The sequence below is a fragment of the Schistocerca serialis genome, chromosome 4 (genome assembly GCF_023864345.2).
Source record: "Schistocerca serialis cubense isolate TAMUIC-IGC-003099 chromosome 4, iqSchSeri2.2, whole genome shotgun sequence".
Classification (NCBI taxonomy): Eukaryota; Metazoa; Arthropoda; class Insecta; order Orthoptera; family Acrididae; genus Schistocerca; species Schistocerca serialis.
In genome coordinates this window covers 69,879,528-69,896,292 of record NC_064641.1, presented here as the reverse complement: position 1 = coordinate 69,896,292, position 16,765 = coordinate 69,879,528, and the positions used below count along the sequence as shown (strand labels likewise).

Genomic DNA, 16,765 nt, shown 5'->3' with positions numbered 1-16,765 from the left:
AGCCTTGTTCGGTGATTAATATTTTCTTTATTTAAAATCAACATCAAAGTGTCTTACTTCATGAATTTTATTCGTTTGAATATAATTTTTTTGAAATTTCTAGTACTTTGTCTCTTCATTATAACCATAATAAATTTTCGGTTTTTCTAATTTTGTCCTCCAATATTTCTTTTCACAGAAATTAAAAACAATGAAAAGGCACACATCAATAGTCATGTTATCTGTTTTGTTTGTATATCTTCTCTTCCGCAGTCGCTGTTTTACTATTAATATTGAGATATATTCTTTTGCGACAGTATTAAAAGTATTATTTAGAGCAGAATTTGAAACACATTCCTCTTCTGCAACTGTAATAAGCGTCTTATTTAGACCAGACGTATTTTTCCCTTTTGAAGCATCTTAAGTGGACAGTATTTTGTCTCCTCAATTGCCAAGTCACCTTTGGTAGTTTTGTGCTGCGGTAACACAATATTCAACGTTTGTGTCGGCTGATCAGTGTTTTAGCAAATAAATGCTGTTTGTGTGTGCCACACACAAAAATTATATTTGACATAGCTCAGAGCACTTCACGGATACACAGTATATTCAAGTCCTGTTTTTCTAAGTCCACAGTTTTGTTTAATGTATTTTGTCTACTTCCTTTTGATTGACTGAAGTGCTTTAAAATAAAGCCAAACGTGCCCAGTGTAAATAAAACTTTTATTAGAGTAGAGAAAGACGGAATATTTCTCAATATTACATACAACACCTATCTGGTACTTAAATTAAATGAGATATTGTTAAACAGTAAATTTTATATGAAATTTAGGTATCTTGTCCACATTTCATTCTCAACATTGTAGCAACTAAAATCGACCATACGGAAAGTATACTCTACGGACTTTTACCTCTGCAAACTTTTCAAAATTTCGTGCAATGGTTTACTACATTTAATGCTGCAAAATAACTGCATTGAACATCAAAACAAAATTAAGTCATTTATGGGGGGAGGTATCAGTCAAGAAGAAGTGTAAAAATCAAATTTTTGGGCCAAATACTTCTTGTGAAATTGAATGACAAGTGTGTCAAAGCAGTCGGAACACCACGCGTCTGCACAGGCGAGCAGTGCAGAGATGACAAAATGCGGAGAGCACGTCTCTGCACCAGCGAAAGGGATAATGTGGCCGTGGCGGCTTTACTTCATAAACTGCGCGCTCCCCCCTAAACGTAAGTTTGTGAACTATACTATGGCGCTGCTTCTCATGGCGTGTGCGTCGTTTGCAACTGGCAATGCAGCAACTCCCGCATCTGAGCAGGCATGTGCGAGCCGCCAAGATAAAAGAATTGAACTACAGCCAATAGTGTTTCCGATAAACGGACTGCCTCTGAAGAAAGGATTAATTAAAGCCTTTTTTTTTATGAAATCAACAAAAATAACTTCAGTGTTCTGCAAGGCAATTAATGCCCAACTGCCAAAAACCTGGAAATAAAATCAAATCATAAAACTGAAACTAATACCATATTATACCCTTCCATAATTACGTGAACGTATTTAAGTCACTTTATAGCTATGGGCCACAGAAATCGGTTTTGTTTTCATTTGACTTGACAGCTGTCAACCAAGAGGAAACAACAAAACCACTAAATGTAAACACGGTTCACGTGGAAACTACCTCCCACCTCACTACAAATCAAACTGCTCTGCATATGTGCGAATCTGGCAACTTGGGCGCACAAAGAAAATGTTTCCGGGTAGCACCTGGCTGCTTGTTGCTACTGCTGGAACAGCTCGTGTCCAGTTACCTTGGATGCAGCTAACAGCCGCACTTCAAATAGCCAGAAGCGGGAGAAGGTACTGCTCATATGCGACTTAACTACGTACACGCATAAGCATCTCTGAATAATTAATCTAATCTAATCTTCAGAAACGCTTTCCTTCACATTGCCAGTCTACATTTTATATCCTCTCTACTTTGACCATCATCATTTATTTTTCTCCCCAAATAGCAAAACTCATCTACTACTTTAAGTGTCTCATTTCCTAATCTAATTCCCTCAGCATCACCCAATTTAATTCCACTATAGGCCATTATCCTTGTTGTGCTTTTGTTGATGTTCATCTTATATCCTCCTTTCAAGACACTGTGCATTCCGTTCAGCTGCTCTTCCAGGTCCTTTTCTGTCTCTGACAGAATTACAATGTCATCAGCAAACTTCAAAGTTTTTATTTCTTCTCCATGGATTTTAATTCCTACTCCAAAGTTTTCTTTTTCTTGCTTTACTGCTTGCTCAATATACAGACGGAATAACATCAGGGATAGGCTACAATCCTGTCTCACTCCATTCCCAACCACTCCTTCCCTTTCATGTCCCTCGACTCTTATAACTACCATCCGGTTTCTGGAAAAATTGTAAATAGCCTTTCGATCCCTGTATTTTACCCCTGCCACCTTCAGAATTGGAAAGAAAGGATTCCAGTTAACATTGTCAAAAGCTTTCTCTAAGTCTACAAATGCTAGAAACATAGGTTTGCCTTTGCTTAATCTATCTTCTTAGATAAGTCTTAGGGTCAGTATTGCCTCAAGTGTTCCAACATTTCTACGGAATCCAAACCGAGGTCGGCTTCTACTAGTTTTTCCATTCGTCTTTAAAGAATTCATGTTAGTATTTTGTAGCCGTGGCTTATTAAACTGACAGTTCAGTAATTTTCACATCTGTCAGAACCTGCTTCCTTTGGGATTGGAATTATTATATTCCTCTTGAAGTGAGGGTATTTCACCTGTCTCAAACATCTTTCTCAGCAGATGGTAGAGTTTTCTCAGGACTGGCTCTCCCAAGGCTGTCAATAGTTCTAATGGAATGTTGTCTACTCCTGGGGCCTTCTTTCCACTTAGGTCTTTCAGTGCTCTGTCAAACTCTTCACGCAGTATCATATCTCCCATTTCATCTTCATCTACATCCTCTTCCATTTCCATAATATTGTCCTCAAGTACATCGCCCTTGTACAGACCCTCTATATACTCCTTCCACCTTTCTGCTTTCCCTTCCTTGCTTCGAACTGGGTTTCCATCTGAGCTCTTGAAATTCTTACAGTGGTTCTCTTTCCTCCGAGGGTCTCTTTAATTTTCCTGTAGGCAGTATCTATCTTACCCCTAGTAAGATAAGCCTCTACATCCTTACATTTGTCCTCTAACCATCCCTGCTTAGCCATTTTGCACTTCCTGTCGATCTCATTTTTGAGACGTTTGCATTCCTTTTTGCCTGCTTCATTTACTGCATTTTTATATTTTCTCCTTTCATCAACTAAATTCAATATTTCTTCTGTTACTCAAGGATTTCTACTAGCCCTCTTCTTTTTACCTACTTGATCCTCTGCTGCCTTCACTACTTCATCCCTCAAAGCTACCCGTTCTTCTTCTACTGTATTTCTTTCCCCCCATTTCTGTCCATATTTCCCTTATACTCTAGCTGAAATTCTGTACAACCTCCGGTTTAGTCACTTTATCCAGGTCCCATCTCCTTAAATTCCCACCTTTTTGCAGTTTCTTCAGTTTTAATCTATAGTTCATAACCAATAGATTGTGGTCAGAGTCACATCTGCCCCTGGAAATGTCTTACAATTTAAAACCTCTTTCCTAAATCTCTGTCTTACCATTATATAATCTATCTAATACCTTCTAGTATCTCCAGGCTACTTCCACGTATACAACCTTCTTTCACGCATCTAAGGCTTCCATTTAGACCCGTGTTGACCAGTCTGTGTGGCAGTTGAAAATAGCAAAATAAAAGCCAAAGTCTTAAATTTTGCATTCAAGAAATTGTTTGTACAGGAGAATCCTACAAATATAACATCCTCTGATCATCGGAGAGACTCCCATATCGGTGACATTGTAATAAGCCCAACACAAAGTCCCAAGCGATTGGAAGCATCTGTGTAGATATAGATGTAGATTTATAAATTCAGTACACTAGATAAAAAGTCAGTAGTGTCATATCTCAATAAGGAACCTGAAACTTTCAGCACAGGCACATGTAGAGGAACTATGGCTCAAGTTTAAAAAGATAGTTGACCATGCATTGGATAGATATTAGAACAGTTCATAATGGGAGGGAACCTCCGTGGTATACAGTCACTGTAAAGAAACTTCTACAGAAACAGAGACCACAGCATAATAGGTGTAAAACAAAGCATAGGGCTGAAGACAGACAGATGCTGAATGAAAAACGTTTGGCTGTCAACAGCACAATGTGTGAGACCTTCAATTACTACTGTAGCATAGTATTGTCCAGTGATCTTTCACAGACCCAAAGACATTCTGGTCATACATAAAGTCTGTTAGTGGCACAAAAATTAGTGTCCAGTTCCAAGTGAGTGAGACACGAGCTGCAATTGAGGGTAGCAATGCGAAAGCTAAAATGCTTAACTTCGTTTTCAATTTTCCTTTACAAAGGAAAACCTATGAGAATGGCCCAAATTTAATCCTCGTCCTACTGAAAAGATGAGCACAACAAAAGTTAGTGTCAGTCAGTGGTGTTGAGAAACCGTTGAAATCGTTAAAACTAAACAAAACTCCAGGCCCCAACAGAATCCCTGTCAGATTGTATACTGTATTTGCAGCTGAGTTAACCCTCTTCTAAGTATGATCTATCACAGAATCCCCCCACCCCCACCCCCACCCCCAAAAAAAGAAGCCAGTTCTTGGGGAAAAAAAAAGAGCACAGGTCACACCCCTCTACAAGAAGAGTAGTAGAAGTGATTCACAAACCTACTGTTCAATATCCTTGACATAAATTTGTTGTAGAATCTTAGAACATATTCTGAGCTAAAACATAATGAGGTATCTTGCACAGAATGACCTCAATGCCAACCAACATGGATTCGAAAAGCATCGATTATATGAAACCCCACTCACACTTTTCTCAAGACATACTGAAAGCTTTGGATTCAGGCAATCAGGTAGATGCAGTATTTCCTGATTTCCAAAAAGCATCTGACTCAGTACCACACCTATGCTTATTGTTAAAAGCACGATCACATCAGGTATCAAGTGAAATTTGTGACTGGATTGGGGACTCTTTGGTACGGAGGATGCAACATGTTATCTCGGATGGAGAGTCACTGTCAGATGTTCAAGGAACTTCAGCTGTGTCCCAAAGAAGTGTGTTGGGACCCTTGCTGTTCATCTTGCACAGACACTATGTGATCGAAAGTATCTGGACACCTGGCTAAAAATGACTTACACGTTTGTGGCACCCTCCTTCGGTAATACTGGTATTCATAATGGTGCTGGCCCACCCTTAGCCTTTATGACAGCTTCCACTCGTGCAGGCATACATTCAATCAGGTGCTGGAAAATTTCTTGGGGAATGGCAGCCCAATTGTCACGGAGAGCTGCACTGAGGAGAGGTATTGGTGATAGTCAGTGAGGCCTGGCACAAAGTCGGCATTCCAAAACATCCCAAAGGTTCAGGTCAGGACTCTGTGCAGGCCAGTCCATTACAGGGATGTTATTGTTGTGTAAACACTCCGCCACAGGCCATGCATTATGAACATCGTGTTGAAATATGCAATCGCCATCCCTGAACTGCTGTTCTACAATGGGAAGCAAGAAGATGCTTAAAACATCAATGTAGGCCTGTGCTGTGATACTGCCACGCACAACAACAAGGGGTGCAAGCCCCCTCCAGGAAAACACAACCACACCATAACACCACCGCTTCCGAATTTTACTGTGGGCATTACACATGCTGGCAGATGACGTTCACCGGGCATTCGCCATACCTACACCCTGCCATCGGATCACCACATTGTGTACCGTGATTCGTCACTCCATGCAATGTTTTTTCACTGTTCCATCGTCCAATGTTTATGCTCCTCACAACAAGCAGGGCGTCATTTGGCATTTCCGGCATGATGTGTGGCTTACGAGCAGCCGCTCGACCATGAAATCCAAGTTTTCTCACCTCCCACCTAACTGTCATAGTACCTGTAGTGGATCCTGATGCAGTCTGGAATTCCTGTGTGATGATCTGGATACATGTCTGCCTATTACCCATTACAATGCTCTTCAACTGTCAGCGGCGTCTGTAAGTCAACAGACGAGGTCGAGCTGTACACTTTTGTGCTGTATGTGTCCCTTCATGTTTCCATTTCACTATCACTAGGATTGTGGAAATCTCAAATACAGATGTATGACAGAAGTGACACCCAATCACCTGATCACGTTCGAAGTCCATGGGTTCCACAGAGTGCCCCATTCTGCTCTCTCATGCTGTCTAATGACTACTGAGGTTGCTGTTATGGAGTACCTGGCAGTAGGTGGTAGCACAAAGCACCTAATATGAAAAATGTATGTTTTTGCTGATATCCGAATACTTTTGATCACATAGTGTATATTAATGACTTTGCAGACTTTTTGCAGATGACGCAATCTTGATAAGATTTCAGTGTGGTGCAAAGATTGGCAGCTTGCTCTAAAGGTTAAGAAATGTAAAATTTTGCACTTCACAAAATGAAAAAAACTTAGTATCCTGTGAGTATAATATCAAAGAGTCACTGTTGGAATCTGCCAATTCATAGAAATACCCGGTATAAAACTTTGCAAGGATATGAAATAGAATGATCACATATGCTCAGTTGTGCATAAAACAGGTGGTAGACTTTGGTTGATTGGTAGAATACTGGGGAAGTGCAATCAGTCTACAAAGGAGATTGCTTACAAATCACTCGTGTGATCCAACAGTGTGGGACCCGTAATAAGCAGACTAACTGGGGATATCGAATGAATATAGAGAAAGGTTGCACAAATGGTCACATGTTTGTTTGATCCATGGGAGAGTGTCACACAGATAACGAAGGAACTGAACTGGAAGACTCTAAGATTGACGTAACCATTCCAAGAAAGTCTATTAACAAAGTTTCAACATAAACTTTTAAATGATGACTCTAGGAATATGCTACAACCTGCATGTATTGTATAGTACCTTTCTTCTAAAGCAACCATAGTACAACCATTCAGACCTGTCAGCCTGTACTAGATTTATCTTTACAATGTTGAACTGTGCCCTGCAGAGCTGTGGACGAGAAATGTATGTTTGATATTCAGTGTCAACATTTCATCATAGGTGTCAACACCAGTACTACTGTGATGTGGAAAACTACTCTAAATTAAAGGATTAAATTTAACAACACAGAGAACAGTTGCGTGCTAAGTCATTGATATGCATTAACAAGACTAAAAACTTTGTTTGGTTTTGGATGAGTCCCTCTTCAGAACAATAGTCTACACATTCATACATGTATAGGAGTTCATTGTTCTGGCTGATTAAATTGTGCCAGCATGGCAGCTCAACTGGAATGGGGGTTGTACCAAGTAGAGTGTGTGGGGCAAAAAAGGATGTGGGGAAGGGTGGGGGAGAAAGAAGCAGCAGATGCACAGTATGGCAACACTGCATTGAAGAACTCATTCTGGCTGCAGGCAAGACGAATTGTGCAAAAGACACTAACGATATAGAGAAGCTCACTGGGAGAATGAAATACTACAGAGGTCGAAAGATACTGTGGGAAATAGGGTGTGATTGTGGTATGACAGAAGTTAGGGTTATGGATCAGAAGAGGTGGTTAGTGCATGTCAGGGGCTAGCATAATTTGAGGCCAGCACAATTGTGTGCCCCACACTACTCCCATGCCTGCAACCAGAATGAGCTCACTTGTGCCACATTTCTTCCCTGTGCACCTGCTGCCTCTCCCTCTCACACCCAACACAAACCCCTATCAAACCTGTGCCAATAAAATGTAGCCATACAGGTGTATGAATGAGCTGTTCAATAAATAATGTCTCATTTTTTTTACAGTAATTAATACACATTCGGCATTGTCCTTCAATATGCTTCAAATATGACATTTCCCCTCCGTGTGTGTGAAGTTTTGATAGAATTTTGATAGATTGCAAAGGCATAACAGACCATCAAGATGGCATCTACGCAATACACTTGTAAGTTTAGTTTAGTTATGTCATGTTCTGTAGATAATTTTCACAATTATTTTATCGATATGATGAACAAGTCACAGATGATGTGACTTACCGAACGAAAGTACTGGCAGGTCGATAGATACACAAACAAACACAAACATACACATGAAATTCAAGCTTTTGCAACAAACTGTTGCCTCATCAGGAAAGAGGGAAGGAGAGGGAAAGACGAAAGGATGTGTGGATTTTAAGGGAGAGGGTAAGGAGTCATTCCAATCCCGGGAGCGGAAAGACTTACCTTAGGGGGAAAAAAGGAGTATGCGGAGTATACACTCGCACATACACACAAATCCATCCGCACGTACACAGACACAAGCAGACATTTGTAAAGGCAAAGAGTTTGGGCAGAGATGTCAGTCGAGGCGGAAGTACAGAGGCAAAGATGTTGTTGAAAGACAGGTGAGGTATGAGCGGCGGCAAATTGAAAGTAGCGGAGATTGAGGCCTGGCGGGTAACGAGATGAGAGGATATACTGAAGGGCAAGTTCCCATCTCCGGAGTTCTGACAAGTTGGTGTTGGTGGGAAGCATCCAGATAACCCGGACGGTGTAACACTGTGCCAAGATGTGCTGGCCGTGCACCAAGGCATGTTTAGCCACAGGGTGATCCTCATTACCAACAAACACTGTCTGCATGTGTCCATTCATGCTAATGGACAGTTTGTTGCTGGTCATTCCCACATAGAAAGCTTCACAGTGTAGGCAGGTCAGTTGGTAAATCACGTGGGTGCTTTCACACGTGGCTCTGCCTTTGATCGTGTACACCTTCCGGGTTACAGGACTGGAGTAGGTGGTGGTGGGAGGGTGCATGGGACAGGTTTTACAGCGGGGAGGGGGGGGGGGGGGGGGCGAGGGCCGTTACAAGGGTAGGAGCCAGAGGGTAGGGAAGGTGGTTTGGTGATTTCATAGGGATGAACTAAGAGGTTACGAACGTTAGGTGGACGGTGGAAAGACACTCTTGGTGGAGTGGGGAGGAATTCACGAAGGATGGATCTCATTTCAGGGCAGGATTTGAGGAAGTCGTATCCCTGCTGGAGAGCCACATTCAGAGTCTGATCCAGTCCCGGAAAGTATCCTGTCACAAGTGGGGCACTTTTGGGGTTCTTCTGTGGGAGGTTCTGGGTTTGAGGAGATGAGGAAGTGGCTCTGGTTATTTGCTTCTGTACCAGGTCGGGAGGGTAGTTGCGGGATGCGAAAGCTGTTTTCAGGTTGTTGGTGTAATGGTTCAGGGATTCCGGACTGGAGCAGATTCGTTTGCCACGAAGACCTAGGCTGTAGGGAAGGGACCGCTTGATGTGGAATGGGTGGCAGCTGTCATAATGGAGGTACTGTTGCTTGTTGGTGGGTTTGATGTGGACGGACGTGTGAAGCTGACCATTGGACAGGTGGAGGTCAATGTCAAGGAAAGTGGCATGGGATTTGGAGTAGGACCAGGTGAATCTGATGGAACCAAAGGAGTTGAGGTTGGAGAGGAAATTCTGGAGTTCTTCTTCACTGTGAGTCCAGATCATGAAGATGTCATCAATAAATCTGTACCAAACTTTGGGTTGGCAGGCCTGGGTAACCAAGAAGGCTTCCTCTAAGCGACCCATGAATAGGTTGGCGTACGAGGGGGCCATCCTGGTGCCCATGGCTGTTCCCTTTAATTGTTGGTATGTCTGGCCTTCGAAAGTGAAGAAGTTGTGGGTAAGGATGAAGCTGGCTAAGGTAATGAGGAAAGAGGTTTTTGGTAGGGTGGCAGGTGATCGGCGTGAAAGGAAGTGCTCCATCGCAGCGAGGCCCTGGACGTGCGGAATATTTGTGTATAAGGAAGTGGCATCAATGGTTACAAGGATGGTTTCCGGGGTAAGGATTCCAGGCGTTCGAGAAAGTGGTTGGTGTCTTTGATGAAGGATGGGAGACTGGATGTAATGGGTTGAAGGTGTTGATCTACATAGGCAGAGATACGTTCTGTGGGGGCTTGGTAGCCAGCTACAATGGGACGGCCGGGATGATTGGGTTTGTGAGTTTTAGGAAGAAGGTAGAAGGTAGGGGTGCAGGGTGTTAGTGGGGTCAGGAGGTTGATGGAGTCAGGTGAAAGGTTTTGTAGGGGGCCGAAGGTTCTGAGGATTCCTTGAAGCTCCGCCTGGACATCAGGAATGGGATTACCTTGGCAAACTTTGTATGTAGTGTCGTCTGAAAGCTGACGTAGTCCCTCAGCCACATACTCCCGACGATCAAGTACCACGGTTGTGGAACCCTTGTCCGCCAGAAGAATGACGATGGATCGGTCAGCCTTCAGATCACGGATAGCCTGGGCTTCAGCAGTGGTGATGTTGGGAGCAGGATTAAGGTTTTTCAAGAAGGATTGAGAGGCAAGGCTGGAAGTTAGAAACTCCTGGAAAGTTTGGAGAGGGTGATTTTGAGGAAGAGGAGGTGGGTCCCGCTGTGACGGAGGACGGAACTGTTCCAGGCAGGGTTCAATTTGGATAGTGTCTTGGGGAGTTGGACCATTAGGAGTAGGATTAGGATCATTTTTCTTCGTGGCAAAGTGATATTTCCAGCAGAGAGTACGGGTGTAGGACAGTAAATCTTTGACAAGGGCTGTTTGGTTGAATCTGGGAGTGGGGCTGAAGGGGATGCCTTTGGATAGGACAGAGGTTTCGGATTGGGAGAGAGGTTTGGAGGAAAGGTTAACTACTGAATTAGGGTGTTGTGGTTCCAGATTGTGTTGATTGGAATTTTGAGGTTTTGGGGGGAGTGGAGCTGGAAGTGGGAGATTGAGTAGATGGGAGAGACTGGGTCTGTGTGCAATGAGAGGAGGTTGAGGTTTGCTGGAAAGGTTATGAAGGGTGAGTGAGTTGCCTTTCCGGAGGTGGGAAACCAGGAGATTGGATAGTTTTTTGAGGTGGAGGGTGGCATGCTGTTCTAATTTGCGATTGGCCTGTAGGAGGATGCTGCTCCAGTCCGGAGTCCCTGAACCATTACACCAACAACCTGAAAACAGCTTTCGCATCCCGCAACTACCCTCCCGACCTGTTACAGGAGCAAATAACCAGAGCCACTTCCTCATCCCCTCAAACCCAGAACCTCCCACAGAAGAACCCCAAGAGTGCCCCACTTGTGACAGGATACTTTCCGGGACTGGATCCGATTCTGAATGTGGCTCTCCAGCAGGGATACGACTTCCTAGAATCCTGCCCTGAAATGAGATCCATCCTTCATGAAATCCTCCCCACTCCACCAAGAGTGTCTTTCCGCCGCCCACCTAACGTTCGTAACCTCTTAGTTCATCCCTATGAAATCCCCAAACCACTTTCCCTACCCTCTGGCTCCTACCCTTGTAATCCCCCCCCCCCCCGGTGTAAAACCTGTCCATGCACCCTCCCACCACCACCTACTCCAGTCCTGTAACCCGGAAGGTGTACACGATCAAAGGCAGAGCCACGTGTGAAAGCACCCATGTGATTTACCAACTGATCTGCCTACAGTGTGAAGCTTTCTATGTGGGAATGACCACCAACAAACTGTCCATTCGCATGAATGGACACAGGCAGACAGTGTTTGTTAATGAGGATCACCCTGTGGCTTAACATGCCTTGGTGCATGGCCAGCACATCTTGGCACAGTGTTACACCGTCCGGGTTATCTGGATACTTCCCACTAACACCAACCTGTCAGAACTCTGAGGATGGGAACTTGCCCTTCAGTATATCCTCTCTTCTCGTTACCCGCCATGCCTCAACCTCCGCTAATTTCAAATTGCCGCCGCTCATACCTCACCTGTCATTCAACAACATCTTTGCCTATGTACTTCTGGGGTGTAAGGCTAGTTCGCGTCCATAGTAGAATACTACACGTGCACCCTGGGTAATGCTAAATGAACTAGCACTAAAGGTAACCAGATGATCCAGATAATCCTGTGCTGGATCTCCTGGTAAACACATCATGAGTGATACCGACCAAATGAACGATGAAGAATTGACTAGAGCACTCGGACCGTGCCTCCGAGTCTGCCACCTAAACATTGAAGGCATAAGTAGGAGCAAATGTGAATTTCTCCAGAGAGTTCTCACTCAGAACAAAATCAACGTAGTCGCGATACAAGAGACTCATGCGGAAAACGTAGATCAGCTGGCCTATAGAGGAAAAATCCCTGGATTCGAGATACTGGCAGCCACCTATCACCGCAATTACGGCGTGGCAACCTACATACGAAATAAGATAGAAAATGCTTCCCTGTGTAAGATATCTACAGACAACAACATACATGAAGTTGCTGTCAAAATTTGCGAGACCACTATAGTTAACATCTATAAGCCTCCCGGCTGTCCATGGCCTCCAGAAGTACTCCAAGAATATCCCCACCCTGCTATCTACGTAGGAGAATTTAATAGTCACCATGAGAACTGGAAGTACGCACGAAACGACCAGAACGGTGAATCCCTGACGAGCTGAAGTGAGGAGACTAACACCCACCTGATTTTCGACGCCAAGGACCGCGGAACATTTCGATCAGCAGCATGGAGACGAGCTTATAACCCTGACTTATGCTTTGTCACTAAAAACAAAAACAACCAACCGCTAGCCGCAACTCGCGAAGTCCTGTCTGATTTCCCACATAGCCAGCATCGCCCTGTTATCTTAAAAGTCGGAATTAACATCCCAATCATAAAATCCTTTCCTCGCCCACGATGGGATTTCCAGAAGGCAGACTGGGCCACCTTTGCAGAAAACCTTGACAAGTGTCTAGGTTGGATACCCCCGACTAGGGACAACTGTGACAGATTTGTGGGAGCAGTCATCGCCACGGCTAAGAGGAATGTACCCAGAGGCTACCGGAAAGAGTACATCCCAGGCTGGAATGAGAGATGCGGAGACCTGTACCAGGAATTTACCGAAACCAACAACCAAGAAATCGCGGACGAACTGTTGCACAGCTTAGACGCAGCTCGACGGGAAAAATGGATGGACACCGTGGAGAATCTAGATTTCACTAAATCCAGTAGGCAAGCACGGACCCTACTCCGTAACCTGGGAGGCAGTAAACGTAAAATAAAAGACACCCACCCGATAGCCCCTAACAATGTGGCCGCACACATAGTTAGAACCTCAAGAGCACCAAGGGACAGAACACACACCACGACCGTCAAAAGTGAATTAAGATCCTTAAAACAAAGGGCATCGCCTACCTCCGAATTTACCCAGCCTATCACAGCGGAAGAAGTTGCAGCAGCCTTGTCAAAAATCAAAAGTGGCAAGGCTCCCGGCCTCGATGGCATCCACCCGGAATTCCTACTTCACTGTGGAAAATATACTAGAACATGGCTCGCAAACTTCTTAACAGATATTTTAGAATTGGGTAATATCCCACACCAGCTTAAACGAGCAAAGATTATAGCGATACTAAAGCCAGGCAAACCTCTTCTGACATTCAAAGCAAGATGGCTTCAATGAATGTTAGCAACAAATGACAAGATTCAGTTTCAGACCAATGGAGAATCCTTTCAGAAGACTGTTACAGGTGACAGAACCTGGTTGCCTCACTTCAAGCTAGAAACAATTTTAAGCCAATCAATGGAATGAAGAAATTCAAAGTAGCTCAATTGGCTGGCAAAGTCATGATAGTCTTCTGGTGTAGAGGTGGTGCCATTCTCGTGTATGTTTTTCCAAGAGGCCTACCATTTAATTAAGAGTCATACGTGAAGACCCTGACAAAAACTCAAGATCCATTTCCAAAGTAAATAGTGTGACAAGAACCCAACAGAAACATTGCTCTATCACCACTACACGCAAGCCTCAGGAATGTGAACATATCCAACCCATTCCCCAAGACCTCTCATCCTTGAATTTCCACATGTTGGACCACTTAAGGATTCTCTATGTGGAACACACTTTGAAGACAATGAGAACGTAATTCATAGTAGTGAACACAGGCCATACAATGTCCTCGAGGCTATGCAGAAAAATAGTACATGTAAAAGAATTATCAACTGATAGTGTAACCAGATTCTGAATCTCAAGAGTAAACAAGTTCTGCGAAAAAAGTGTGGGCATTATTTATTGAACAATCCTTTTCTTTTCGTACCATACAAAGTCCGCTGTCAGAGGGGTGAGGGGCATGGTAAGAGGAAAATGCCACATGCAACACAAGTAGTGAAGTGCTTGCAGCAAACATCAGTTGTCTTACTGTTAGCATGGTGAGCAGACCAATGTTAATAGTTGATTCTGTTGTGTCAGCATCAGCCAACAAACCTATAAGCAGCTGCGAATTCTCTTGTTCTATGAATAAATGACAGAAAGTACCTATGGACTCTCAAAATCACATTGACCTTAGAACCATCTCTCGTTCCTAGTGAACACTGGGGGTGGGGGGGTGGGGTACAAAGGAGGAGGGGGCGGGCATGAGTTGTACTTTTACTAGAACAAGATAATATTGTGCCAGCCACATTAATCTGGAGGTAAACAAGTTCCCTGAATTCCTTTCTCCATTATTTGTTTTTTCTTACAAACTTACACAAATAAGCTACAATGCAACAGTGACTACAAACACAATACCTGCTTGCTGGGGGTAGACACTGCCAGCACATCATCCAATTTTGAGCCTACAACCATTACTTTAGCACCTTTAACAACACCAAGTTCCCTCAGTGTCCTTTCATCTTTTGCAAGTCCTTTTATCATAACTTTCTGCATGGCCTGTGGAACACCTGCAAAATAAACCATAATCCTCTTATTTCTGTTCCAGTCAGATTATGTAGATATTAACTATACAAGAAATTATGTGAGATGCCAAGACATACATACTTTCTCAACTGTAAATATACAAATGCACATTTATGATAGTTTTACTACAGTGTACACTTGGTTTTTTATGTCTACCTTTATCTTCACATGAAATATAACCATCGAAATATAACCATCATGAAAGTTCAACATACCAAAGTAAAAGAGAATGACAATTTTGAAGGGGCTTAACTACATGGTGGTGGTTGTTGTCGCTGTCCTCATCGTCGTCGTCGTGCTCTTCAGTCCAGAGACTGGTTTGATGCAGCTGTCCACACTAATCTATCCTGTGCAAGCTTCTACACCTCCTAGTAACTATTGCATCCTACATCCTTCTGAATTTGCTTAGTGTAATCATCTCTTGGTCTCCCTCTACGATTTTTACCCTCCGCGCTGCCCTCCAATACAATTGGTGATCCCTCCTCAAAATATGTCTTACCAACTGATTCCTCCATCTACTCAAGCTGTATCACAAATTCCTCTTCTCCCCAATTCGATTCAGTACCTCCTCATTAGTTTCATGATCTACCCATCTAATCTTCAGCATTCTACTGTAGCACCGCGTTTCGAAATCTTCTATTCTCTTCTTGTCTAAACTATTTATTGTCCACATTTCACATCCATACATGGCTACACTCCATAGAAATACTTTTAGAAATGACTTCCTGACACTTAAATCTATACTCGATGTTAACAAATTTCTCTTCTTCATAAACGCTTTTCCTGCCATTGCCAGTCAACATTTTATATCCTCTCTACTTCAACCATCATTAGTTATTTTGCTCCCCAAATAGCAAAACTCATCTACTACTTTAAGTGTCTTATTTCCTAATCTAATCCCCTCAGCATCACCTGACTTCATTCGACGACATTCCATTATCCTTGCTGTGCTTTTGTTGATGATGTTCTTATATCCTCCTTTCAAGACAATGTCCATTCCGTTCAACTGCTCTTCCAATTCCTTTGCTGTCTCTGACAGTACTAGATGTCATTGGCAAACTTCAAAGTTTTTATTTCTTCTCCGTGGATTTTAATTCCTACTCTCAAGTTTTCTTTTCCTTGCTTTACTGCTTGCTCGATATACAGACTGAATAACATCAGGGATAGGCTACAATCCTGTCTCACTCCCTTCCCAACCACTGCTTCCCTTTCATGCCCCTAGACCCTCATAACTACCATCTGGTATCTGTACAAATAGTAAATAGCCTTTTGCTCCCTGTATTTGACCAATGCCATCTTCAGAATTTGAAAGAGTGTGCCAGTCAACATTGTCAAAAGCTTTCTCTAAGTCTACAAATGCTAGAAACGTGGGCTTGCCTTTCCTTAAACTATCTTCTAAGATAAGTTGTAATGGTGAGTATTACCTCACATGCTCCAGCAATTCTATGGAATCTGAACTGATCATCCCCAAGGCTGGCTTCTACCAGTTTTTCCATTCATCAGTATAGAATTCATGTCAATATTTTGCAGCCGTGACTTATTAAACTTGTAGTTCAGTAACTTCAACACCTGTCAACACCAGCTTTCTTTGGGATTGGAATTATTGTATTCTTCTTGAAATCTGAAGGTATTTTGTCTGTCTCATACATCTTGCTCACCAGATGGAAGAGTTTTGTCATGGCTGGCACTCCCATGGCTATCAGTAGTTCTAATGGAATGTAGTGTACTCCCAAGTCTTTCAGTGCTCTGCCAAATTCTTCACACAGTATCGTACCTCCCATTTCATTTTCATCTACGCCCTCTTCCACTTCTGTAATATTGCCTTCAAGTACATCACCCTTGTGTAGAGTGTCTATATACTCCTTCCACCTTTCTGCTTTCCCTTCTTTGCTTAGGCCCGTGTTACACTATCAAATTTTTTTGTTGAATATCTTTGTCAAAGAAACTTGATGGTGTAATAGGGCCTCACTGTAGATTTGATCAAGAAGTCACATATATATGACTACGAAGTTTTTCACGACAGAGTCCTTGCAAAAAAGTTCTCTGTTTA

The 16,765-nt window shown here is 43.0% G+C and overlaps 1 protein-coding gene across 1 annotated transcript in view; it reads right to left on the bottom strand.

Moving 5' to 3' along the window:
• The window catches only part of LOC126473947 (ubiquitin domain-containing protein UBFD1-like), a 59,353-nt gene that overhangs the window by 20,759 nt on the left and 21,829 nt on the right, over window positions 1-16,765 (bottom strand). The window contains exon 3 of the mRNA XM_050101308.1: window positions 14,548-14,699. Coding sequence (XP_049957265.1) covers window positions 14,548-14,699 — 152 coding nt within the window. The remainder of the gene's footprint in view (window positions 1-14,547; window positions 14,700-16,765) is intronic.